The sequence below is a fragment of the Nematostella vectensis genome, chromosome 7 (assembly GCF_932526225.1).
Source record: "Nematostella vectensis chromosome 7, jaNemVect1.1, whole genome shotgun sequence".
Classification (NCBI taxonomy): domain Eukaryota; kingdom Metazoa; phylum Cnidaria; class Anthozoa; order Actiniaria; family Edwardsiidae; genus Nematostella; species Nematostella vectensis.
In genome coordinates, this window is record NC_064040.1 from 13,885,136 (window position 1) to 13,912,444 (window position 27,309).

The window sequence follows — 27,309 nt, forward strand, 5'->3', positions numbered from 1 at the left end:
TCTTTGAAATTTGGTTAAGTCGGACCTAACTACTCATCAGTTTTCTAACTCTATGCATGTTTTACGGGCCTACTTTCTAACTTTACTCCTCTCCCAGTTGCAGTGCATCGGAACCTTGACTCGCCTGGCCGCGGTGGTTGGCGGGAACTCGGACTCCAACGTCATCAGAAAGCACTGTCTACATCTACTCGCAGGTAAGTCTACTCCAAAACGAGTTACAAATTTCCACTTGTCCAACGAGGCACAAATTTCCACTTGTTCAACGAGTTTTGATTTTCCACTTGTCCAACGAGTTATGAATTCATTATGAATTCAAGTCATGAGTTTCCGCTCTTCCATTGAGTTACGAGTTTCTACTTCTCAAACGATTTTCGCTCGTCCAACATGTTTTGAATTTCCACTTAAAATTATTTTCTCAGCACTAACTCCAGACGTCATACCTAATGTGGAGACTCCGTCCATTCTGGAAATGGACTTCTTCAATCTTTTGGTGAGTTCATAACCTCTCGCTACACAAACCCCACCATCATCGTGGGGACTAGTAATCCTTGGGTAGCTCTAACCCCACCATCCATTTGGGACTAGTAATCCCTGGGTAACTCTAACCCCGCCATCATCTTGAGACTGGTAATCCATGAGTAACTCTAACCCCACCATCATCTTGGGACTGGTAATCCATGAGTAACTCTAACCCCACCATCATCTTGGGACTGGTAATTCCTGGGTTACTCTAACCCCGCCATCATCTTGGGACTGGTAATCCCTGGGTAACTCTAACCCCACCATCATCTTGGGACTAGTAATCCTTGGGTAACTCTAACCCCGTCATCATCTTGGGACTGGTAATCCCTGGGCAACTCTAACCCCGCCATCATCTTGGGGCTGGTAATCCCTCTCTACACATACCTCAACATCATCGTGGGGTTGATAACTTCTCACTACACAAACCTCACCTACAACTTAGGGCTGTGAGCTTCTTGAAGATCAAATAACATTGATTATGAGCTTTCCTAAATAACGTTTAAATGTCCCTCGCAAGTAACTGTGACTTTTTTTGTAATTTGCATGTTGTCTATGGAAACTTGTATCTTCCCAGGTCAAGCTCCGCCTCTCCATGCCGAGCCTGCAATATCAAGAGCCTGCGGATGAGTCTGGTTCCCAGTCAGACGTGGCTGCTGCCCGTGCGGTCCTAGGACTTGACAGTTCTTCATCCATGGACTTGTGCGCGTTCCAGCTCTGCCTTGCCGCTCAACTCGCCAGTGCACTGCTTACCATTCCTGCCAAGTTAACCGGTTAGTATCACATATTGTAAACACAACTAACATTTCCTGCCAAGTTAACCGGTTAGTATCACATATTGTAAACACAACTAACATCTCCTGCCAAGTTAACCGGTTAGTACCACATATTGTAAACACAACTAACATTTCCTGCCAAGTTAACCGGTTAGTACCACATATTGTAAACACAACTAACATTTCCTGCCAAGTTAACAGGTTAGTACCACACATTGTAAACACAACTAACATTTCCTGCCAAGTTAACCGATTAGTACCACACATTGTAAACACAACTAACATTTCCAGCCAAGTTAACCGGTTAGTACCACACATTGTAAACCGAATGGCGCCGAAAACGGAACCATGGACACGTCAAGTGGTAATGGCGAATGAGCTACTTCTCTGAGTTACAGTCACTGATTTCCAGATAAAAGGTAAAGTTTATTTTAGAAGTGTTATGCCTCATTGGTAAGTATATGCGATTACTTTGTCACACCTGCCAATAGGTGGACACTGACGTAAATGGATAATGATTGTGTGTGACTTCCACTTCCACGTATTTGGTGTCGAGTTATGATTCGAAATTCTTGTTGACATTGTATTAAACCTTGCCTTTATATATCTAAGTGATTACCTTGCATAGTCTCGTGAAAACTCATCGGTTTTACATGTTTGTGTTTTAATCAAGGAATTTGAGAATGTTAAAATCAAAGGAAGGCGCGTCTATCTACTGATGTTTTAGTAGGAGCAACAACGAATTGCCGCCATTACGTCTTTGTTATCAAACACTATTTTTCACTCCCTAAGTTTTCTCTTTTTCTGATTCTTATTGATAAAATAACCTGATTTGGAGAACGTATTTGAGTTAGCGCTTACATTATCGGTGAGCTATCTTAGATCGGCGTATTTTTGTTAAAATAGGGCTTAGAGCCTCGAGTCTAATTCTGATGTGCAGGTTATAGTGTATGCATAGTGTATAAAACCTATAAGAGTTTATTACAAAAGTAATTGTGGATTACTCACGACAGTCTTCTGAAATCCGCTCTATGAGACAATAAATGTACTTTTGATTTCTGATAAAAATCTGACCACCCCCGAAAGAACAAAAAGGGTTTTTTATGCCTTTGCAGTATCTCAACGGGACTTTTATTTTCGGATTTAGCTACAAATAAATTCTGACTTATGGATTAATGACATACCAGAGTGGATCTAGCTCATGCTTTATAGTTTTGTCTACGAATTTTGTGTCTCGTTTGGCGAAGGGCAAACCGACCAAGTTTCTACTTTGTATATAAATAGATAGAACAACTGGCGATACATGATCTCTTATTTGCTGGCTTATGACATAGTGCATAAAAAATATTTTTATACGCGAGCACAAACTTACGCAACCATAGGAAATGTTTAGCACTTTCGAACATTACTTTATTCTGCCGAGCCCTCCTGACATACTGACGTTGGGCACATTTTTTTGAAGTATTACTTTACAAATGCCTCATACAGACTTTTTAATAATATTCTATAGTTTCCTGGATATTCGAGCTTAAAGTCGTAAGTTAACAGGTGCTCGGAGCTACTGAATACAGCTTATGTCAAATATTCATTTGTTGTATCTCGGTATTGCATTCTTTTGTCTCCAAAATTTCCTGACTTCGAGGGGAATGATTGTAGAGGCGCCAGGGAAAGTTTCATTTCGTTACTCGGCTTATGACATAGTTGCCCGAAAATTCGAAAGTTTAAAAAGTCGCCAGAAACGTACCAGAAATATAGCTTCGTAAAAACGGTAGAATGCATCACTTTAATGTTGTTTCTATAAATTCTAATTACTAGCACATTATTGTAAGACTCTTTCTTGAAGTGGCTACAATTTTTTTTGCTTTTCAAAGTGCGCTGCCAAACGTCTAGGTACTAATATTTCTGAAGAGTTATTTGCCTCAAATTTCCCGCCGTTGTTATTAGGTAAAAGCGTCGGCCCGTTGCCTAGCAAAACAGCACCTCATTAAATGCATGGCCCGGGTGTGAGAACTCATTAATTCACACTCAGTCCGTAGACTGTTAAATACAGTATTTAGACTACCTCACATGCTTTACTCGTGTTTCGCGTAATTTTGGGGACCCTATTACCCTAAGGCCTACTTTAACGCGATATTATTTACACATTCAATAAAATTGTTGTTTTAGATGATGAGGAAATGGAGCATTCCGGGAGCAGTGAAGAGGAAACCGGAAGTCATCTTGGACAAACCGGAAGTAGTAGGGAAGTGGAACAAATCACTTCTCTGTGGGGGAAAGTTCGGCAGTATGCAGGGTGAGAATGTTTAATGATTTTTTGGGATCACATGCTACACTGGAACCTTCACATGTCGGACACCCACCGTGACCGTTATATGGAGGTTCACTTAATTTTTACATATTTTGATAAGTAAATCATATTCCACGAATTTGTGTCTAATATCACGTGGTTTCTCCGCTTAGGGTCGAGTCGGCAACTGCGCATCCGTCGCCATGGCTACTGCGCCGACACCTGCGCTCCAAGGTTCTCCCTTTCCTGCGATGCGCTGCTCTCTTCTACCATTTTCTCACAGAGATCCCCGGGCCTAGTTCCCTCAAAGCTCCCCACCAACCAACTGCCGAGGAGGAATGGGAGGCACTGTGTCACTATCTGTCGGTCCCAGTCTCCCTGACCGAGCTGCTGCACTGGAACCATGACACACTATCGTTCAGCTCGTCTGTGGTCGCTCTCGCTGTTGAAAGGTCAGTGAGGTCAAATCAAAACGAAGTCTGATGTTGCGTTAAGCGCAAGTCGGTCCTCTCAATCAATAGGCGACTTTTTGGGTAACTAACTCGCGCTCTGGCTTCTGGCGGTAAAATAACAACATCAAAAAGCAATTTATTCAGCACTTCACGGATCATCCATAAAGTCAGAAAAAGCTTATTTTCATTTAAAAACTTTTTTTTAGCTTTCTTGCGTGACGAGCGCAGCCGTTTCTGTGTTAATTAAGGTGTGAGTTCGTCACTCAAAAGTCAGGTGATTTCTGAGTGTTTCTTAGTGATTTCTAAGTTGCCTATTTCTACTTCATTTTGTATGCCTCCAAAATGCATAAACCGGAATTGACCGGAATAATAATCAGATGTCTGCGGTCCACAGGTGGTGTAGTGATGACAGGGTCAAGCAGACCATCGCAGCAAAGGGACACCAGTTCATCGGGTAAAGATCCGCAATGCGTGTAGCTACGCTATATTCTCATCTATCATCTATCAAAATAGTGAATTTTTACACCAACTATCACATAACATGCAAGTGAGATAAATTGCGAATGAAATTTCACAATTCTAGAGAGTTATTTGGTTTCAAAATGTAAAGTGCAGTCTGCAGCTAGATGGTGAAATGGTGCAACGGGCTGCATCACATGTGAGATTGTTGCTCAGCTTTTCCAGAAAAGTTTCTGATCCCGTTTTAATGATATATATTTTATGTCTTGTAATAAAGAACCAGACCAGATGGCTTTGTGACTAATACTTGTAAATTGTGTAGTTACTCCACAGAACCCAGCCACCTACTGGATCTACCTCGTGACTACAGCGAACTCATCAACAAGGCGTCCCTTTTTACGTAAGTACAGCGAAATTATCAACGAGGCGTCCCTTTTTACGTAAGTACAGCGAACTCACCAACAAGGCGTCCCTTTTCACGTAAGTTCGCCGAAATTATCAACGAGGCGTCCCTTTTTACGTAAGTACAGCGAACTCACCAACAAGGCGTCCCTTTTTACGTAAGTACAGCGAACTCACCAACAAGGCGTCCCTATTAACGTAAGTTCGCCGAATTTATCAACAAGGCCTCCCTTTTCACGTAAGTTCACCGAATCTATCAGCAAGTCCTTCCTTTTCACGTGAGTACACCGAATTTATCAACAAGGCCTCCCTTTTCACATAAGTTCACCGAATTTATCAACAAGGCCTCCCTTTTCATGTGAGTACACCGAATTTATCAACAAGGCCTCCCTTTTCACATAAGTTCACCGAACATAAGTAGTTCACCGAAATTTATCAACAAGGCCTCCCTTTTCACATAAGTTCACCGAATTTATCAATAAGGCCTCCCTTTTCACATAAGTAGTACACCGAATTTATCAACAAGGCCTCCCTTTTCACATAAGTTCACCGAATTTATCAACAAGGCGTCCATTTTCACGTAAGTAGTTCACCGAATTTATCAACAAGGCCTCTCTTTTCACATAAGTAGTTCACCGAATTTATCAACAAGGCCTCTATTTTCACATAAGTACACCGAATTTATCAACAAGGCGTCAATTTTCACATAAGTACACCGAATTTATCAACAAGGCGTCCCTTTTCACGTAAGTACACCGAATTTATCAACAAGGCCTCCCTTTTTACATAAGTAGTTTACCGAATTTATCAACAAGGCCTCCTTTTTCACATAAGTACACCGAATTTATCAACAAGGCCTCCCTTTTCATGTGAGTACACCGAATTTATCAACAAGGCCTCCCTTTTCACATAAGTAGTTCACCGAATTTATCAACAAGGCCTCTCTTTTCACATAAGTTCACCGAACATAAGTAGTTCACCGAATTTATCAACAAGGCCTCCTTTTTCACATAAGTACACCGAATTTATCAACAAGGCCTCCCTTTTCATGTGAGTACACCGAATTTATCAACAAGGCCTCCCTTTTCACATAAGTAGTTCACCGAATTTATCAACAAGGCCTCTCTTTTCACATAAGTTCACCGAACATAAGTAGTTCACCGAATTTATCAACAAGGCCTCCCTTTTCACATAAGTACACCGAATTTATCAACAAGGCGTCCCTTTTCACATAAGTTCACCGAAGTAATCAACAAGGCCTCCCTTTTTTTGTGAGTACACCGAATTTATCAACAAGGCCTCCCTTTTCACAGAAGTAGTCACCGAATTTATCAACAAGGCGTCCCTTTTCACATAAGTTCACCGAATTTATCAACAAGGCCTCCCTTTTCACATAAGTACACCGAATTTATCAACAAGGCCTCCCTTTTCACATAAGTTCACCGAATTTATCAACAAGGCCTCCCTTTTCACGTAAGTTCACCGTATTTATCAACAAGGCCTCCCTTTTCACGTAAGTACACCGAATTTATCAACAAGGCCTCCCTTTTCACGTCAGTTCACCGAATTTATCAACAAGGCCTCCCTTTTCACATAAGTAGTTCACCGAATTTATCAACAAGGCCTCCCTTTTTACGTGAGTTCTCCGAATTTATCAACAAGGCCTCCCTTTTCACATAAGTACACCGAATTTATCAACAAGGCCTCCCTTTTCACATAAGTTCACCGAATTTATCAACAAGGCCTCCCTTTTCACGCAAGTTCACCGTATTTATCAACAAGGCCTCCCTTTTCACGTAAGTACACCGAATTTATCAACAAGGCCTCCCTTTTCACGTAAGTACACCGAATTTATCAACAAGGCCTCCCTTTTCACGGAAGTTCACCGAATTTATCAACAAGGCCTCCCTTTTCACATAAGTACACCGAATTTATCAACAAGGCGTCCCTTTTCACGTGAGTACACCGAATTTATCAACAAGGCCTCCCTTTTCTCGTGAGTACACCGAATTTATCAACAAGGCCTCCCTTTTCATGTGAGTACACCGAATTTATAAACAAGGCGTCCATTTTCACGTGAGTACAGCGATCTTATCAACAAGTTCTACCTTTTCACATGCGTATAGCGTCGCAAAAGTCACCCTCTGTCTGTTTATGGGTTTCCACTATATTTATGTCTATCCACGCACTGGTGTTTTGCTCGGGTTTTCAAGTGAACCCGAAAAGATTGCTCAATTTGCAGTTTAAATCTTGGTCACCCGAGTTGAATTTGCTGATGGGAGCTTTGCATGACTCCTTATCATCTGAAAGTGTAATATAGTAGATTACTAGATAAATGAAGACTCCGCATCCTTTATTTTTCCAGTTGTCCTAATTCTGAGGGAGACGAGAGCCGTGCGCCCGCGCTCTGCCTGATCTGCGGTGAGATGCTGTGCTCACAGAGTTACTGCTGTCAGACTGAAGTGCGTGGTGGGAAGGTGGGGGCATGTGCTGCGCATGCTCAGAAGTGCGGTGCTGGGGTTGGCGTATTTCTACGAGTGCGCGAATGCCAAATACTGCTGATGGCGAACCGCACGAAGGGAAGTTTTTACCCCGCCCCTTATCTGGATACGTACGGGGAGACGGACCAAGGACTGAGGTAAGTGTCGAGCTGCCGACCTCATATGCCATCCGCTTGCCTCCCTTCCCCTTCCCTTATCCTCCTAGCGTACATAGAGAGACGGACCAAGGACTCGGGTGAGCCTGTCGTGCTGCCGACTTCATCACATGCAATCCGCTTGACTCAGAGCACCCATCCCATCTCCCCCTTTCCCCTTATCCTCCTGGCATACAATATGAAAAGACTGGCCAAGGAAGTACGTGTTTTTCTCCTGCTGTCAGGGGCTGATTGGGCTAAGACATCCCCTTCCCTTCCTATCAACGTCCTTGGGCGAGATTAACGCCCCTAACTCCCCCGAGTTCAATAGCGTTGGCAGCCCCGGGTTTAACCCCCGTAACACTTCCGAATTTGACGCTAATAGCACCTTCGCTCTTAATACTTGAATTTCACGCCCTCGATATCCATAAGTTTAGCCGTCGATTTCCAACATTTCCGGAGCAGGTACTTATGTTTTGTTTATCCTCTCCAGGCGTGGTAACCCGTTGTATCTCTGTCCTGATCGTTATAACAAGTTGCAGAAGCTCTGGCTGACGCATGGAATCGCCGAGGAAGTTGCGCGTTGCCTGGAGTCGAACAGGAACCTGCTCTCTATTGACTGGACTATACTCTGACGAGTCGTAAGGGAACAAGTTCTTATGGATACGATATTCAATTAGATGTGAATGCGGTGTTTGATTGAGGAACCCTGTTGACTCTATGTCCTGTAAATTAGGCGGGCCATACCTGCTATAAACGGCATGGAGTTAACTCTATTGGTCTATAATCTGCTATTGGTAGTCCATTCTCGAAAGAGTGCAGTCGGTACTTTTTTTTACAGTGGTGATCCTTTTATCAATGCCTTGGCTACTTTAGGGTGAAAATAATTGAACAATATCCGGCTGAATCTAGTTTTTAGGACTGGACAACGTGTAATACAGTACCTAACCATGCTTCTAACTTCAACGTCTAAAGCTGAACTCCAAAATTTTAATCTTAGCCTAAGTTCGCAAAGTCGTATCATCCATGAGCCGTATTCAATGCAAATTAATCGAGTCCATTGTTTCATCTTTATTCGCATTGAATACGGCTCATGGATAATACGACGTTTGAACTTAGCCTTAGATAGGCAGATGTGTTTTACTTTCTGAAATTGGACTACGAAAGCGAGGTCACGGCATCTACTAAAGGCTTCTTAGAATTTCAGTAGGCGAATCGCACTACGAATTTACACGGCTTTCTCAGTGGCAAACGCGCGCCAAAATAATCACAGAAATAGCTGCGACAAAAAAAAAACATTTCAAATGAAAATAACCCTTTTTCGACATAGAAACTTTCTGGCCCATTCGTAAGCGCGGAATGACTTGTTTTTGTTGTTGTTATTTTACCTCCAGTGGCCAGAGCGCGCGAGAGTTTGCCGCCCAAACAGTGCATGCCTTCTACTATGAGTTGCAGTGCAATAAAGTTCAGTAGCACCTTCATTGTGCTGCTCCGTTGTATAGGTCCCTGACCATAGCTGATGAATAGAGTAGCAGCTTAAAGCCGCATTGTCACCAGTTTACTTCCGGTCGATAAACGTAACAATCTCCGATGGATTTTAACGGAAAACGCGTAAAATTATATCAAAATTGTGAAGGCAGTGTGTCTATTGGAAGTTTCTTTGAGGGTGTGATTGGTAACTTAGAGCGGGTGGCCTGTTTAATAGCGCGGATTCTGATAGATTTTTATTTCTCTTGTCGGTTGAGGTTTCCGTCGGCCCTCCGGAAGTAAACTGATGACAGCTTCCACTGTAAAGCCATAGATTATGCAATACATATCCCGTAAAGGTATGATATGTCCTACCTAGCTCCAAGTGGTATAGCTAAAGAAATAATAAACTGAATGCTGTATAATGAAGTGAGTATTTAATCAGGGTTCAATCTTGAATTTGACTGTTATATAATACTTTAATAATAATAATAATAATAATAAATAATTAAATTATTTTTTTCTTACCTTCTATTAACTATACATATCTATGTAATACATTAAAAATATCTCTTAATGTTCATTCAAATATCGTGTCCACTGGCCAATACAAAACAGGTACTTTTATACCTAAACCCAAATCATGACCATAATAAATCTAAAATCTCTAGATATTACATAAAACGGCGCATCCAGTCATGAGGTTAATAAATCCAATATGCCCATGTCATGAGGTCAATAAATCCAATATCTCCAAGTCATTAGGTCAATAAATCCAATATCTCCAAGTCATGATGTCAATAAATCCAATATCCCAAGTCATGAGGTCAATAAATACAATTTCCCAAGTCATGAGGTCAATAAATCCAATATCTCCAACTCATGAGGTCAATAAATCCAATATCTCCAAGTCATGAGGTCATTAAATACAATTTCCCCAGTCATGAGGTCAAAAAATCCAATATCTCCACCTCATGAGGTCAGTAATTCCAATATTTCCTTATTCTCCAGCACGTAGGCATTGTCTAGCGGTGTCTGTCCGTGCATGTCCTTATTGTTCTTGTTTGCACCGCAAGATAACAGGAATCGCACGGCATCCACATTACCGCGACACACAGCCTGCAAAGAAAGTGACGTTAGGGATAGACAATTAGAAAAGTGGAAGGGTATGAAGGTTTCAAGACGGGGCTGAATGCATTTTTTCCATGCATAATATGTGTATATATTTTTTTGTCCCCCCCCCCTATATTTTTGTAATGGTCCGTCTCTAAAAAAAAGCTAATAATACAGCTTTGTGCTACAAACAACATGTTACTATAACAACATGACGGCTCTTGCAAACTAGCACAGTAACCCCCCCACAAAGCATTATGGCACAGTACACAGGAAGCCCACCCGTATGTTACATATAGGACGTCATACGAGTTTAACTTGGAATATGTTTGCAGGAGAGTGCATGTATGAGTGGGCCTGTTTAAGCCTGTTTTTAGACTACGTAAGTCCCACTCACACTAGCAAAAACATGCTTTAAGAGATCATCTATTTCATTTTGCTTTTCATTGCGCAGCCTAAACCTAGCCTGCGTTGACAGCCGAACTTTACCCCGGAAAAGTCCGTCTGCGAAACAGCGACCGTTGTCTTGTTCGTCTGATCTACTGAGGCAAACTCCGTTTTTCTAACTCACCACGTGCAGCGGTGTCCGTTTATCGTAATCTCCGACATTGAAGTCCGCGCCTGCTAGGTACCAGGCCCTAAGACGTGGCACACAGCCAGGCTCGGCCACTAAGGAGCAGAGTTCCCGCGCTATGTCCATTGTGGTGGGGCCCAGGTGTGCGCCGGCCTCGACAAGGAGGCGTATGATGTCGTCATGGCGACCCTACAAGGCGAAATAGAAATAGGTCATCCGAAATAAAACACTATAAAATAAGGGGACATCACATTCATAGTAACTCATGCAACTACCCTTTCTGTAGGGGTGGGATGGCGTTTTCTCCGTGTAGTGTTGTCATGTAGCATTGTCGTGTAGTGTTGTCATGTAGCATTGTCGTGTAGTGTTGTCGTGTAGTGTTGTCATGTAGCATTGTCGTGTAGCATTGTCGTGTAGTGTTGTCGTGTAGTGTGTCATGTAGCATTGTCGTGTAGTGTTGTCATGTAGCATTGTCGTGTAGTGTTGTCATGTAGCATTGTCATGTAGCATTGTCGTGTAGTGTTGTCGTGAAGTGTTGTCATGTAGCATTGTCATGTAGCATTGTCGTGTAGTGTTGTCATGTAGCATTGTCATGTAGTGTTGTCATGTAGTGTTGTCATGTAGTGTTGTCGTGTAGTGTTGTCGTGTAGTGTTGTCATGTAGCATTGTCGTGTAGTGTTGTCATGTAGCATTGTCATGTAGCATTGTCGTGTAGTGTTGTCATGTAGCATTGTCGTGTAGTGTTGTCATGTAGCATTGTCGTGTAGTGTTGTCGTGTAGTGTTGTCGTGTAGTGTGTCGTGTAGTGTGTCATGTAGTGTTGTCGTGTAGTGTTGTCATGTAGCATTGTCGTGTAGTGTTGTCATGTAGCATTGTCGTGTAGTGTTGTCATGTAGCATTGTCATGTAGCATTGTCATGTAGCATTGTCGTGTAGTGTTGTCATGTAGCATTGTCGTGTAGTGTTGTCGTGTAGTGCTGTCATGTAGTGTTGTAGTGTTGTGGTGTGAAGTGTTGTCATGTTTTTATGTAGTGTTTCTCTGTAGCGTTGTATTGTAGTGTTGTCGTGTAGTGTTGTTGTGTAGTGTTGTGGTGTAGAATTGGTGTGTAGTGTTGTCATGAAGTGTTTTCATTGAAGTGTTTCTGTGTAGTGTTTTCGTGTAGAATTGTAGTGTTGTGGTGTAGAATTGGTGTGAAGTGTTGTCTTAAAGTGTTTTCATGTAGTGTTGTCGTGTAGTGTTGTCATGAAGTGTTGTAGTGTATTGTTGTCGTATTGTTGTCATATATTGTTCCCATTTAGCGTTGTAGTGTAGCCCGTAAATATCCTGGACATGTATTGAAGCCCCTCGGTAGAGTAGGTATTTCAACACTTACCCCTATCGCGTCATCAATGGGTCTTTGCCCGTAAATATCCTGGACATGTATTGAAGCCCCTCGGTAGAGTAGGTATTTCAACACTTACCCCTATCGCGTCATCAATGGGTCTTTGCCCGTAAATATCCTGGACATGTATAGAAGCCCCTCGGTAGAGTAGGTATTTCAACACTTACCCCTATCGCGTCATCAATGGGTCTTTGCCCGTAAATATCCTGGACATGTATAGAAGCTCCTCGGTAGAGTAGGTATTTCAACACTTACCCCTATCGCGTCATCAATGGGTCTTTGCCCGTAAATATCCTGGACATGTATAGAAGCCCCTCGGTAGAGTAGGTATTTCAACACTTACCCCTATCGCGTCATCAATGGGTCTTTGCCCGTAAATATCCTGGACATGTATAGAAGCTCCTCGGTAGAGTAGGTATTTCAACACTTACCCCTATCGCGTCATCAATGGGTCTTTGCCCGTAAATATCCTGGACATGTATAGAAGCCCCTCGGTAGAGTAGGTATTTCAACACTTACCCCTATCGCGTCATCAATGGGTCTTTGCCCGTAAATATCCTGGACATGTATAGAAGCCCCTCGGTAGAGTAGGTATTTCAACACTTACCCCTATCGCGTCATCAATGGGTCTTTGCCCGTAAATATCCTGGACATGTATAGAAGCCCCTCGGTAGAGTAGGTATTTCAACACTTACCCCTATCGCGTCATCAATGGGTCTTTGCCCGTAAATATCCTGGACATGTATAGAAGCCCCTCGGTAGAGTAGGTATTTCAACACTTACCCCTATCGCGTCATCAATGGGTCTTTGCCCGTAAATATCCTGGACATGTATAGAAGCCCCTCGGTAGAGTAGGTATTTCAACACTTACCCCTATCGCGTCATCAATGGGTCTTTGCCCGTAAATATCCTGGACATGTATAGAAGCCCCTCGGTAGAGTAGGTATTTCACAACTTCCTCCTGGCCCTCAAGGCAAGCTATGTGGAGCGGTGTGCGTCCATCGTGATCTGTGGCACAGTTTGGGTTTCCTCCAGGCTATGGGTATCAAATGACAAGAAGGCTTGGGATAGAATCAATGGTCAATGTGTAGCGCATTGGTAATTCATATGTATTCCAATTCTTGAATTGGCATATGTGCATGAAGCACGGAAACATTTTCCTGACTTGCACTTTGAAATCACGTAACTTTTATTGGTAAACTCAAGCCAAAAAAACACAATGCACTTAGAAATCACGTGACTTTAATTGGTAAACTCAAGCCAAAAAAACACAATGCACTTATAAATCACGTGACTTTTATTGGTAAACTCAAGCCAAAAAAACACAATGCACTTAGAAATCACGTGACTTTTATTGGTAAACTCAAGCCAAAAAAACCCACAATGTGCAAGAATTCTCTCTGTTTTCTTAACGAAAAAAGCCCTCTGGCATTGAACCCGTCTGGATGTAAGCGGCGAATAAGCTACTTTTGCTGTTGTTATTTTGCCGTAAAAACCAAAACGCGCAAGAGTTTGCCACATTGCTATGCGGACGTTATTGCAGTGGCCACTTAAGGTCTCACGAGAAAGTTATATTTATATTTGGGTAGCTAGTGAGGTGTCTATGGAAGGAAGAGTACAATGTTATGCGAACCTGCTTGCAGAGATCCCTAATGGCAGACACGTCTCCTTCAGCTGCTGCTGTACACATTAGGACGGGGTAGAGAGCCTGCTTGATGTACCGAACTTCCTGAAACAATAAATCATTATAATAGCGGCATCGACATCACCATCATCATCATTACCCATCATCACCATCTTTATTTTTAGCATCATCACTATCATCGTCATCATCATCATCACGACAATCGTCACCTCAATCATCGTCATCACCATGATCATCATTATCATCATAATCACCATTATCATCATCATCGTCATCACCATCAACATCATCAAAATCATCGTCATCACCATGCTCATTATCATAATCACTATCATCACTATCTCCATCATCATCGTCATCACCATCATCATCATCACAATCATCGTCATCACCATGCTCATCATCATAATCACTATCATCATCATCACAACTATTATTATCACCATCATCAATCAGCATCAGCACAGCAATTATCTCAATCACTGCAACTCATTATTGAGCAACATTATAATCATATTTACACACAATGATAACCGTCATCATCACAACCATGGTCTTCTTTCTATTATAGCGATCACAAATTCTAAAAGGTAACCCCTTAAAACGACATGTCACCTCACAAGACCCAACGTTGAGTTTTGCAGCCACTAGACCAATGAGCTCGTTTTCTCGCAGGGAGAACTGCTCGGATCCTTTAGTGTGGTACTCTGTCAGCTCTCCACGCAGATTAGATCGCATGAGCTAAGAAATAAATCACAAAGACAAATATTTATTTTCATGCTTCTCTTGCTCTTCCTTCTGGTATTCGAGAATAAATCTGAGTGAGCGTGATCCCATTACTGTATGTTGATCACGGGCTTTTTAACTAACGCTAGACTGTTTATGGTAGAGGTTGTCTTTAAACACAGACATTATCAAGTCTTCGCTCTTGTTCTGAGTGAGCGTGATCCCATTACTGTATGTTGATCACGGGCTTTTTAACTAACGCTAGACTGTTTATGGTAGAGGTTGCCTTTAAACACAGACATTATCAAGTCTTCGCTCTTGTTCCAAAAAACAATGGAAATAGTCCTCGGGTGCATAGGTTTCTGTAGTAAGGGTCCGCAGTAAATGGCCATGCTGTTGCGGCTACCCCGCCTATTGTAGCGAAGCTAATAAAATAAATAAATAAATAAAATAAAATAAAATAAAATAAAAAAAAGTCTAGACCCAGGAAGTACGACAGCTTGGTAAGGCCAGCCTTATATGGTATGTCACGCGGAGTGTGTTTCTGGTCACGTATTATTGTAATGTCACACCAACCTGCTGTTGTTTTCTGACAGGCAAATGTAGACCCAGGACATACGACAGTTTGGCAAGGGCAGCGTTATATGGTATGTTATGTGGACTGTGTGACTTGGTCACGTGTTATTGTAATGTCACACCAACCTGCTGTTGTTTTCTGACAGGCAAATCTAGACCCAGGACATATGACAGTTTGGTAAGGGCAGCGTTATATGGTATGTTATGTGGACTGTGTGACTTGGTCACGTGTTATTGTAATGTCACACCAACCTACTGTTGTTTTCTGACAGGCAAGTCTAGACCCAGGACATACGACAGTTTGGCAAGGGCAGCGTTATATGGTATGTTATGTGGACTGTGTGACTTGGTCACGTGTGATTGTAATGTCACACCAACCTACTGTTGTTTTCTGACAGGCAAGTCTAGACCCAGGACATATGACAGTTTGGTTAGGGCAGCGTTATATGGTATGTTATGTGGATTGTGTGACTTGGTCACGTGTGATTGTAATGTCACACCAACCTGCTGTTGTTTTCTGACAGGCAAATCTAGACCCAGGACATACGACAGTTTAGCAAGGGCGGCGTTATATGGCATGTTATGTGGACTGTGTGACTTGGTCACGTGTGATTGTAATGTCACACCAACCTGCTGATGTTTTCTGACAGGCAAATGTAGACCCAGGACATACGACAGTTTGGCAAGGGCAGCGTTATATGGTATGTTATGTGGACTGTGTGACTTGGTCACGTGTGATTGTAATGTCACACCAACCTGGTCTTGTTTTCTGATAGGCAAATCTAGACCCAGGACATATGACAGTTTGGTAAGGGCAGCGTTATATGGTATGTTATGTGGACTGTGTGACTTGGTCACGTGTGATTGTAATGTCACGCCAACCTGCTGTTGTTTTCTGACAGGAAAGTCTAGACCCAGAACATACGACAGCTTGGTAAGGGCAGCGTTATATGGTATGTTATGTGGACTGTGTGACTTGGTCACGTGTGATTGTAATGGCACACCAACCTGCTGTTGTTTTCTGACAGGCAAATCTAGACCCAGGACATACGACAGTTTGGCAAGGGCAGCCTCCGTCGTCATGTCAGACCCTGGAATGACACCTGCATCCAAAAGGGCCTGCAACACAGAATTACAAAGCAATGCTAACGAGCTCTGATTGGACCATCTTGTTTCATTCTTTTTGTCATGACCTGCTGTGAAATCATCCGGTGATTGTTAAGGGAAAGACGCATGCAATTTGTTTATCACACCAGGTACTGTCTGGTCAGTGCGAGTGGATGGGTATGGCCAGCCACTCATAAATGCGAAAACATTATTTTAACCAAAATGCGCGCAACTGACAGTAACTCTAGATAATACTTCCTTGTATTTGGTACGAAAAAAATGCAAATGAAGCCACCACGTCCGTTCTAGGCGAAAACTTAGATCGCAGCGGACGTTGGATTTGTGCACGTGCCATCCTTGACATTCCAACTACATTGTTGAGAACGGCAGTGTCAAGAACGGCACACACGCAAAACCAGCGTCCGTGGCATTCTACGTTTTCGCATGCTTAAGGTCCCTTGTAGTAGCAGTCTACTACCTGATTATGCAGACATTTTGTATAGTTCACTGTGAGAAATCCCACGCTTACGGTAGATGAACCATTCAGACCGACCTTGCCCGTGGCGTAGGAGTCTACCACTTGTCCATGCAGACACTGCGTACAGTTCACTATCAGAACACCACGTTTAGATGCTTCCATCAGCTCTTGAAGAAGGTCCTTTCTGGAGTCGGGTCCATTACCACTGCCGTACGTCTCCAGCACTATACCCCTTATAGGAGGCTGTAGGAACGCCCTAACCTGCAACCAGCATCATTTACATATATGATCACAAAACGTTACCTACTAACATAACAAAACAGAGCAAAAAAATGGCAAGTTTTCCCAAAATAAGGTCTGGTTAACTTCGGTAAGCTTGAATTTTTGCATAGAGGTTTCTTATGTCATGTACACCAACATATCAAAAAGTGTTTTTTTACTAATGGATTTGTCTTCGAGATATGAGGCTTGAAGTGCAATTTTCACATGTTCAAAGTATGAATTCTCCTCGTTTTTAGGGAGAAGTCGGGCTCTGATTAGAAATTAAGCCAACTTTGCTCGCTAGTATCTAAATTTTATATCTTCTAAATTTCTTTAAAATTTGGAATAAAGCTTTTGGTCAGAGAAACTCCTTGTATTTGGAATCTTGAGCTTATATATTGAGAATAAGAAAATTTCATGCCATTTTTTTTGCTCTGTCTAACAAAGATAATGTCACATACTATCGAATTTAAGAATAAGGAAAGGGAAGGGAAAGAAAGGAAGGAAAATAAAGATCTACATTATCCAGTATTACATCCCGAACTAGTGTACCTAAGAGAGAATACTTATCTTCTGGGGAAATGAGCCCATAATTCAGACTATAGGTTTGCGGATTACAATCAACTTTCAAATCCTAACATTACTGACACATTATTCTGGACAGCGAACTTTTGTGGTGAAGACTTATGTGTAATGCAAAAGAAATGATTGAAAGTAGAGCCCCTTGTTGTTGTATCTCTTTCTTTGCGCTGTGTAATGATGTGTCTTAAAGTATGTAAGTCAAGAGTTAAATGTGTAAGCTATCTACTCACAGTGGCTGTTGTGATACCAGGAAAGATTCTCAAGACTCCAACATGTGGCACCAGGTTTGTGCGAACAGTAAACTTTCCACTGACATTACACCTGAACACCTCATCCCATTCAACTACAGAAAATAAAATAGATACAGTACATCAACACTAGTGATAGTATCCTTGGCAACATGAAATTCAACTGGAAATGTATAAAAAATAGGTAATTCTACTTGAAATGAACCATATTCAAAATACCTGAACACCTAATTAAATAAAAATTCCAGACTCCATCTTCACCAACTGAGGGCACATTACCCTAAATTCCACCCTGGCCAACAAATGGTATATTACATTCAATTCCAGACTAAACCTTGGCCAACTCAGGGTACATTTCCTTCAATTCTAGACTATACCTTAACCAACTTGGGTACATTACCTCCAATTCCAGACTACACCCTAACCAACTTGGGTACATTACCTTCAATTCCAGACTACACCCTGGCCAGCTCAGAGTACATTACCTTCAATTACAGACTACACTCTGGCCAATCAGAGTACATTACCTTCAATTCCAGACTACACCCTGGCCAACTTGGGTGCATTACCTTCAATTCCAGACTACACCCTGGCCAACTCAGGGTACATTACCTTCGATTCCAGACTACACCTTGGCCAACTCAGAGTACATTACCTTCAATTCCAGACTACACCCTGGCCAACTCAGGGTACATTACCTTCGATTCCAGACTACACCTTGGCCAACTCAGGGTACATTACCTTCAATTCCAGACTACACCCTCGCCAACTTGGGAATATTACCTTAAATTCCAGACTACACCTCAGCCAACTCAGGGTATATTACCTTAAATTCCAGACTACACCTTGGCCAACTCAGGGTATATTACCTTCAATTCCAGACTAAACCTTGGCCAACTCAGAGTACATTACCTTCAATTCCAGACTAAACCTTGGCCAACTCAGAGTACATTACATTCAATTCCAGACTAAACCTTGGCCAACTCAGAGTACATTACATTCAATTCCAGACTACACCCTGGCCAATCAGAATACATTACCTTCAATTCCAGACTACACCCTGGCCAATCAGAGTACATTACCTTCAATTCCAGACTACACCCTGGCCAACTTGGGTGAATTACCTTCAATTTCAGACTTCCATCTCGCCAACTCAGGGTACATTACCTTCAATTCCAGACTACACCCTGGCCAACTTGGGTACATTACCTTCAATTCCAGACTACACCCTAGTCAACTCAGGGTACATTACCTTCAATTCCAGACTACACCTTGGCCAACTCAAAGTACATTACCTTCAATTCCAGACTACACCCTGGTCAACTCAGGGTACATTACCTTCAATTCCAGACTACACCATGGTCAACTCAGGGTACATTACAGTACCTTCAATTCCAGACTCCACTTTGGCCAGCTCGGAAAAGTTTGGTGAGTCAAATGCACCAAAGCTCCTAGAGTCAACCTTGAGGCATCGGTTTCCCCTGTACAACTTGCCGTGGAAATACACTGTCACCTAAATGAAGAGGAAAAAGAGACATAAGAAAAAATTGACAGCAGATGCATGTCTAGAGGGGGTTAGAGGGGTTCTGACCCTGAACAGCTCAATGTGTCAAGAAGATGAGAAATTGTATGCTTTGTTGCTGAATTGACTGGATTATCTGTTGCAGTTTTAGCTTGAAAGTTAGAACTCCTGAACGTTTTTCTTTCTTTCCCAAAAAATTACAACCTTGTTAGTCTTTTACAATGTTTACTACACAATCAGGGTATAAGGAGCTTGCTGGTCAAATGCTGTGGTCAGAAGAAGGTCAAAAAGGGCTCCTCCTATATTGGTTGGACTTGTTTGAAGTCAGGATCTAGAATGTAAGGCATTCTCCTCAACAGGTTTGGTCAGCAAGTGATCACCATCCCCCTTGGTGCACCCTTACCTCAGGAATAACATGATGACCTGCTATCATTAGTGCACCAAACAGATTGTCTCTACCATCATTCAGATGTTCATTGATGGGACTCTGAAATAAGAAGAAAGGTATCCTATTGTTAATGGAGATCTGGGGATAGATCGTGAAACAGGGAAGCTATGTATGTCTACCTGCGATCCGGTAAATATCACTGACTTTCCAAGATTCTCAAACATAAAAGATAGAGCAGATGCAGTGTAGGGCAGGGTGTCAGTGCCATGAAGAATCACAAAGCCAGAGTATTTCTCATATTTCTCTTTAATAATGTTTGCGATGGCAATCCAGCCCTTCATGTCCATGTCTTGTGAGTGCTTCACAAGATCTTCTTTAACCATCTCCAGAACATCAACAAACACCCGCACCCCATACCTCGACACCCTAGAATAGAAAAAGATGCAAGCATCAAATTATCACTTTCAATGTAAAATAATATCTTCTATGATATGGATAATTTCTATTTATTTACTGCACTGAAAATGCGGATTTTTTGTGTACTTTTTTAAAACCATGAACAACAAATATTTAGATCATGTTGCATTCAATTGGTAAAAAAAAACGATATATACAAATGTCAACTGTTCAGGGTATTACTGGTCGCACTGTAATTTGCAAAAAATTTCACTTTTCATCGTACAAAAATCAAAGAATTCTAGCCTTAAAGTGTTTCTGAAGCGAAAATCGTGTCAGGCTGTTCTTAGGCTTATTATAAAATTCAATTTTCGCTTAATATTATAAAAGAAAAGTCAAAATAAAAGATTATGAGGAACATGACGCAATTATTCTTCAAAGAGAGGTAACAAGTGCGACAAAAAATACAGCGAAATTACGTCATAGGCACCCCCCCCCCCCCGTGTTTCGTCACACGGTTGCTTACTACGCTGAAGGAGCCATTTTGAATCGATCATTGACCGAAAAGTTCACTAGTTTGCCCTACTATTTGTTGCGTTTATATTCTTACAATGTCTGATTACAACAAATAGTCTAGTAAAGAGTCATATTAAATTCTTCGGGAGGCAACAGGAGCGAATTTGGATCGAAAGGAGCAGTGCATTCCCTTGGAGCTGAACGGGTGAGAGTCGTTTGCACGATGCAGGGAGAAATTAGTGGATTATAAAATGATCTGTTGGATCTACCTTCAGAGAGGATAATCACGGCTTCCAGGGCAGTTTTTCAGAAGTCTAGAACTTGTGGTGAGTTTATTTTTCTGTACTCGAGCTGTGATCTGGATGCGAATAAATATGATAATACGCTCGCCGAAGCTGCACTATTTAGCTGGTTTTCAGTAGCAATCCGAAAAGAAATCATACATCACATCATAAATTTACCTTTTATTTTGTATTTAACAAAATGAATGCAATTTATTCAACTAGCAAAACATAATTGTGAAACCTAATCCATTTAGTTGCGGAAAAGCCAAAATGGGGACTCACACAATTAACATATATTAATTAAGTAACTTTAACTACTTGTCATGAGGCTTTGGCGGATCGACCGAGGCTTTGCGAGGTCGATGCGCCAAAGCCGAGGTTTGATATTTTCCGGTATGACCGAACGGTCGAGGTTAGTAAGTTGTTTATTATATGGCTTTTTAAAATAAAAATGACAAGAAAACAAATCAACTTTCGCTTTCGCGCGAATATCGATTAGTTTATCGATCGATTTCAAAAAGGCGGGAAAACAAAAAACACTCGCGCGCTGCCAAATCAAAAATGTAAATGAGTGAAAAGATTCAACAACAAGTAATTGGACGACTTTTGGAAGCTACAGGTTTTATCATAGGTGAAGTTGATCCAAACAATAACAAAGAAAGCTGAGTTGTCAGTCTTCACGGCATGAATGGACTGTTTAGTTCGAAAAATCCACGGTATGTAGAAAACAAACTTCTGAAGTAAGTTAAAATGAAAAGGCCAATCGTTTTGTGCGGCGTTTTGATTTGATGGAAATATTGCATTCACAAATAACAGGTAGTACTTATCTTAAAGAGACTTTTATGGGTCTTTACACCCCTTGTCATTTATCCATTTGTTTGTTTATCCGATATAAATAACTTAAGCTTTGTATTTTTTGGCTATCGGTGGCGGCTCGTGATCTTATTGTTTTTCTTTGTCAAAAATTTCCTCTTCAATCTCTTCAGGATAATAAAACTCCGACTCAAAGTGCTCGTCCTCTCACATTATCGACTTTAAGACCTGTTTGTTTCTTGTTTTTTTTTTTTCTTTTTTTGGTGGCTTTGGTTTTTTGGTCGATTTTGTTTTAGCGAAATTCGTGCAACCGAACAAAGCAAAACAAAAAAGCTCACAAAATGTCCCGCTCGGAATACGGAAAAAGACGACCCGCTGATTAAACATTTCTGTTTCTTCTGGGTGTTAGGATTTGCTACTCGAATGTTTTTTTGCAGTTTGAAGGTGGAAAAAATATCAAAAGCCAAAAGATTGTCAAAGTTTTTTCGTAGGGCAATACGGAATTCCGTAATGCCCTCAGAGACGGGCAATACGGTAATGTCACGACTACCAATTAGCCAATCACAGCGCGCGTACTATCGTAGCCATATAATAAAACTTATATAATAAAAGTATTTTACACCGTTTTGTAATAACAAAACAATGCACTTTATCCAAATAGCAAAACGTTATTGTGAAACCTAATCCATTTAGTTCAGGTCTAGTGGGGATTCTGTTGACTTGACTTGGATAATTTGTTAGGATCCATAATTTCTTTTCTAAAAATACTTATCAGAGTTATCATGTTGACTTTTAAAATGTTCTTTTTTTAGATAATGACTCTCTCTTTTGCCGTTTTGCAGATGCTGGGCTTCTGTTGATGTGCACTTGAGGGCCCATGAGAAAGAGTATTAATAAACATTCTTTAATTTTGTAAGAATCATTGAGAGGCACAGTAATGCTACAGGGTCTGTACTTGATTTCAATTCAACATCATCATATACAAGCTTTAGTGATATCGCTCTCATTTCATCATCATTATCCTATGGCCTCAGCCGAGACGGCTCAAGATGACCCTGAGGTCTTTTATTGCTCTTGGCATGTCCATTACAAACTCACTATGATTGTGCATTGCGTAAAACTAAAGGTTTACTCACTCATTTCAAATTTAAGTTGCTCAGAAAACTTAGATTGGCTGTACAGCATACATACCCCTTTTCTTTAGCATAGTCTTCTGCAAAATGTTCTTGATTGAGAATATCCACAAGTTTATTGATTCCAATATTTATCCACCATTTGGCAGTTTTGGAAGCAGTGACTCCAATTTTTAGAAGGCTGCTTGTTTGATACCAAGTCACAAATGTGACCATGAATAGTCACTAACTTTTGAGTGTCTAGCCAGTGTATGTGCATTAGTCTGTTATGCAATAAGCTTTTCTTTTTTAGCTGATAACAGTCAATTCAGGCTTTATTTAATTTAAATTTTAATTTTGTGACTGAAAAGTTCTTTCTTTGATCCTTGACGTCTGCATTTTGTCTTTGATTAGCTAGAAATACTATTTTTTTTTAATTGGATCACTGTTTTCATTTCTTCCTTGTTTTTTTTACCATTGCTGATGACTGTACATGGCACTTATGGGTATTTGAAACTTATCCCTTGGTTGCACTTCGTTAGCTTCTAACTTCAATCTTGTGAAGGGGGCAATGGCTTTATTAAAAAGACATTGCTAATAGTATAGATACAGGAGAAGAAATTATTTGCATACTGTACTATAAAAAGTTGAGGGCGAGGGTCAACATGATGGATTATAGTCTTTTTTCACCTAGCATATGACAGCAAGCTTAGCCATGGTGGACTAGCAAGGTAAGGCTAGGTAACTCTCTATAGCCTTCTTTCTCCATCTATGGTGGACCTTGGGGTGGACCGCTGTGGTCCCCTAATCTCTGAGATTTTGTATGAAAACATAAAAAAAGACATTGGATCTCCTTTCCATGAAATCCTCATACTAGCCACCCCGGAAACACTTGATCCCCCTATTTGTAGCCCTAAGTGGAAAAACAAACTTCTTTGTGTAGTCACCTGGGTAGATGCACATTCCCCTTCTAACTCTGAAGGTGAAATATAATAAAAACAGTTTGATTTAGCAGCAGGGCTATAGCTTAGAACAAGGGGGAGGAAACTTTTCCCCCCTGTTTAGCCAAATGGACATACATGAAAAAATGTCCCCCCCCCCACACACACCACAAAATACTAGGAATCAATGATGCTTCATGACTGAAATTATCATCCAAATCCTATAGTTCGAATTATCAGGGCTCCTACCTTTCAAATAAAAACAATGGAATTGCACGTTTTTTATAGGATGGCTGTATTGATATTATAGATCATTTATGGTAGAAGATAAGGGTCTGTTTGGTATCATCAGATTGTATGGTTTTCTGTCAGTGAATACACACAAAAAAAATCCTCTCTTTTGTACCCTACATAAATTTAACCCCAGAATAACAATAGAACAAACAACAATTTGTATTAAAATACCCTGCTTCTGGCAGGATATGGAATAAAATCACTCCTAGGAATATTTAACCTCCTCGCTTCTAATTTCTCAATGATTACGCTGGGCTTCATCAGTTCAATGAAATCATGAATTTTTCGCCCCATCAGCATGTTTTGCTACTCTAATGGCGCCAGAACGCTTCGAGGGGATTATTATTTTGGTGTGTTTGATTCTCACCTTGTCTAAACCTGATCGTGTAGGTTCCACTCTACAGCGGATTATGTCAATCGACCAAAACACTGTAAACGACCCTTCAGCTCAGATTTCTATAATTATCCATAATATCTTTAGCTAGAATTGATAGTCATGTTAAGACCCTCTACTAGAGATAATTCATAAAGCTCAATTGAATACGAATTATAAGAACAGCAACAAGTAAATGACTTGAGAACAATGACGCTACCCCAACGAGTGCACGTGTAAGCGATCAAAACTGAACAAAACGAGACAAATACCTTGCCATTTTCTCGACGACTTTGCCTTCTTGATAGACTTATTTCTCTCTAAAACCCTTTCACACCCCATATTGCTCTTAGATTCGCTATCGATTTTTCTGTGCCTAGCTACAAGACTTTGTGTAACTCGTTGGCTCCGACGTAGCAGCTTGTTCAAATTGCCTAAGGTTCGAAAGGTGCAAAATTCTGATTTTCTCAACAATTTTCATGCCAGATAAGTCTATTTGCACCGTCTCATTTTAGGGGTGGAAGGAATATTGACAAGTCAATTGTTAGGCCGTAATTTTTGCAGCTTTTGTGGCCTCGGGAATCCGCAAAGTAAACTTCTACTGGCCTGTGTTGTGGCCATGACCGTCGCCTTCCTTTTGCACGCTTTTTCTCTTCCCGCTGAGCAAGCAGCCGTGTGACGTCACAAGCCCTTCTAAATGTCCACTTGATAGGACAAAAACACCAACTTCACGCAATATTTTTTTTCCAATGGGTTTATGTGGATCGAAAAAGCTTTGAAATGTTGTTTCTTTGATATTTGAGGTTTAAAAAAAATGATACAAAAAGGCTATGTTTCCTTTCGCTTCAGAAACACTTTAAGGGACATACTACAGTAGATTGACAACCTACAAGAATTGAATACCATGTTCATGCACTAGATAATCAAATATGTCCTCAACATGTTTTTGGTGGCTGTCTGGCATGATAGATGCAGTTATTTTTGTGTATATTTTTGTGTATTTTATGTCGTTTATTGGATACTGCAGCTACTGTAGATTAAGAGCAATATGGAAAAACGCTGTATAGCTTACGGCATGACTAGCTGATCATTGGCCACTTCCTCTTCTGGAAGGTCATCTAGAAGGTTCTCATCAATATTATCAACATAATCATCATCATACATCATTGGCAGCTTCTTCATCTCATTCAGAACAAGGTCTTTCTCAACATCATAGCCTGGCAATGAGCATATCACAAGAAGTCAATTAACAATATTCTACATACCTTATGTGCTAAGCTTGAAAAGTGAAACTGAAAAAGGTGGAACCCAAAGGCATTTACTAAAACAATATATTGATTTCTGGTGTGGCCATCTCGATATAATAATGTTCTCAATATAACAATGCAAGTCTTTGGTCCCTTGCCATATTGTTATACAAGTATCAAGGTTCTACTGTCTTCTTTATTTAAGTGGGTCAAAACACACAGCTTACAGATTAGTTGGGGATAGTACTGTAGGTTCCTTTACGACAAGGTCAGACCAGGGACCGCAGATGCAGAGGGGTAGGGGGTGCTTGCCCCCCCTCTTTTCTGAACAGATGTTCCTTTTTTCACATGAAAGCGTTTTTCATATACCTAAAAATCTGCATCAAGCGTTACATGAATTAATTGTTTGCTTAATGAAAGGCAATATTATACATAGTTTAACCGTTTGTATTTTTTTTTAGCTAAATCCTTTGTCATGCCTAGGTACCCCCCAAAACAAAAATCCCTCCAACCCCCCAGGGACTTCCCCCTTCCACTTTGGGACTATTTCGCCCCCGCAACAAACAGTTATGCAGAGGGGGTGTACCCATGTAACATCTAGAATTATAAAGACAGAGAGAACTTCTAAGTGAATAAGGGGGAACACTAGGTTACACCCCTTCTTGCAATTTTGAGCACCCCAAAATGAAGTTCCATGAACTGTGACAGCTGAATGTTTTGCATATGATTGACATGTACAGTACGTACCTGCTCTGCTGATCTTCCACCCCATAGCACCTCCTGCATACAGTAACAACACCTTGGATTTCCGCACACTTTCCCCCGTCACGGGGTCCTTGGTCAGAATAGTCCCTGTCCTTCCTCGAGATAGATGGCTATCGGAAAAACTAGAAGACCAAAGACGCATAAACCTTCTAGAGAATTGTCTTTTCACCGTCGTCGTGTGTTGCCTTGGGGAACCAATTTCATGGGACGCATCTGTGCTATCTGAATCACTGAATATTTCAACCGATCTCCTCAGGCCCGCTTTTCGGGTCGGACTACTTCTAGGACTGGCAGAAGACGGACTCGTCGGGTGTTGTTTTGCAGAAGAACTCCCCGCGTCATTTGCAAATTCGTCGCTGTTTTCTCCATCTTCCGGCGGGCTTTCTTGCTCGCTTGCGGATGACCGAGTTTTCTCGAGTGAAGTTTCACCCGCTTCAACGGATGCCATTAATGAAGGTTATGTTTCACACTCATTGTACGTATGCGTATTATTTTGGCTGTTATTCTATAGAAAATCATTAATTAGAAATATGTTCTTTGGCGGTTTTCTGCAGAGCGCGTGGGAAGAGTAAACCTTGAAGCAGGTGGTCAGCGGCTTCATTGCCTTACCACAGGAGGCCCGTGTTTTCCTAAAACTTCTATTTTTGGAAGCAATGTGGAACTAAAGTCACCCATCTTCCCTTTACACAAGAACATCAGGCTAGAGATCGACGTGTTGCAAAATTTTAAAATATGATCATTTAGGGAAAGTTCGTTTATTATCCCGACGGGGATAGAAGAGATAGAATGAGGATTTTGATAGAAGAAAGGGCTAAAATTACCCCCCCCCCCAGGAGGAACAAATTTTTCCTTATGCTTACCCATATTTTCGGTGCCCCCTCCCCCCCCCCCCCCTCCAGAAAACCACAGCAAGAAGAAACAAAGGAAGGAACGGCAACGACAATGTCAAAATAACGTCAAAAGAAGCAAGA

At 41.2% G+C, this 27,309-nt stretch overlaps 2 protein-coding genes and 3 long non-coding RNA genes across 15 annotated transcripts in view; 3 read left to right on the forward strand and 2 right to left on the reverse strand.

Moving 5' to 3' along the window:
- The window catches only part of LOC5502492 (E3 ubiquitin-protein ligase UBR2), a 43,669-nt gene extending 34,247 nt beyond the window's left edge, over positions 1–9,422 (forward strand). For both annotated transcript variants that reach the window (XM_048729868.1, XM_048729869.1), the window contains exons 37-45: positions 98–194; positions 420–490; positions 1,097–1,292; positions 3,462–3,588; positions 3,756–4,034; positions 4,429–4,488; positions 4,816–4,893; positions 7,261–7,533; positions 8,024–9,422. In XM_048729868.1, the coding sequence (XP_048585825.1) occupies positions 98–194; positions 420–490; positions 1,097–1,292; positions 3,462–3,588; positions 3,756–4,034; positions 4,429–4,488; positions 4,816–4,893; positions 7,261–7,533; positions 8,024–8,165 (1,323 nt within the window). In that variant the 3' untranslated portion in view covers positions 8,166–9,422. The remainder of the gene's footprint in view (positions 1–97; positions 195–419; positions 491–1,096; positions 1,293–3,461; positions 3,589–3,755; positions 4,035–4,428; positions 4,489–4,815; positions 4,894–7,260; positions 7,534–8,023) is intronic.
- A 202-nt stretch (positions 9,423–9,624) lies between these two features.
- Positions 9,625–26,938, reverse strand: LOC5502500 (60 kDa lysophospholipase). Its single transcript, XM_048729870.1, has 13 exons — positions 26,321–26,938; positions 25,399–25,543; positions 19,777–20,023; positions 19,613–19,696; positions 19,074–19,200; positions 17,670–17,782; positions 16,672–16,857; positions 16,020–16,130; positions 14,325–14,450; positions 13,698–13,793; positions 12,936–13,100; positions 10,682–10,873; positions 9,625–10,116 (listed from the first exon to the last, which is right to left on the reverse strand). Exons 1-13 carry the CDS (start codon positions 26,784–26,786, stop codon positions 9,970–9,972), a joined length of 2,205 nt encoding a protein of 734 aa, XP_048585827.1. The 5' UTR covers positions 26,787–26,938; the 3' UTR covers positions 9,625–9,969.
- Positions 14,449–16,171, forward strand: LOC125568235. Of its 10 annotated transcripts, none has more exons than XR_007312173.1 (8): positions 14,449–15,082; positions 15,158–15,189; positions 15,284–15,334; positions 15,410–15,460; positions 15,536–15,712; positions 15,788–15,838; positions 15,914–15,964; positions 16,040–16,171. It is a non-coding gene; the product is annotated as an uncharacterized LOC125568235 (long non-coding RNA). The 10 variants fall into 10 exon arrangements; XR_007312177.1 differs by having other exon boundaries at positions 15,788–15,819; XR_007312176.1 differs by having other exon boundaries at positions 15,914–15,945; positions 16,040–16,170.
- On the forward strand, positions 20,019–22,601 carry LOC116609922. Its single transcript, XR_004293197.2, has 2 exons — positions 20,019–20,835; positions 22,449–22,601. It is a non-coding gene; the product is annotated as an uncharacterized LOC116609922 (long non-coding RNA).
- LOC125568236 lies at positions 23,193–25,388 on the reverse strand. Its single transcript, XR_007312178.1, has 2 exons — positions 25,230–25,388; positions 23,193–25,180 (listed from the first exon to the last, which is right to left on the reverse strand). It is a non-coding gene; the product is annotated as an uncharacterized LOC125568236 (long non-coding RNA).
- Positions 26,939–27,309: the final 371 nt, after the last annotated feature.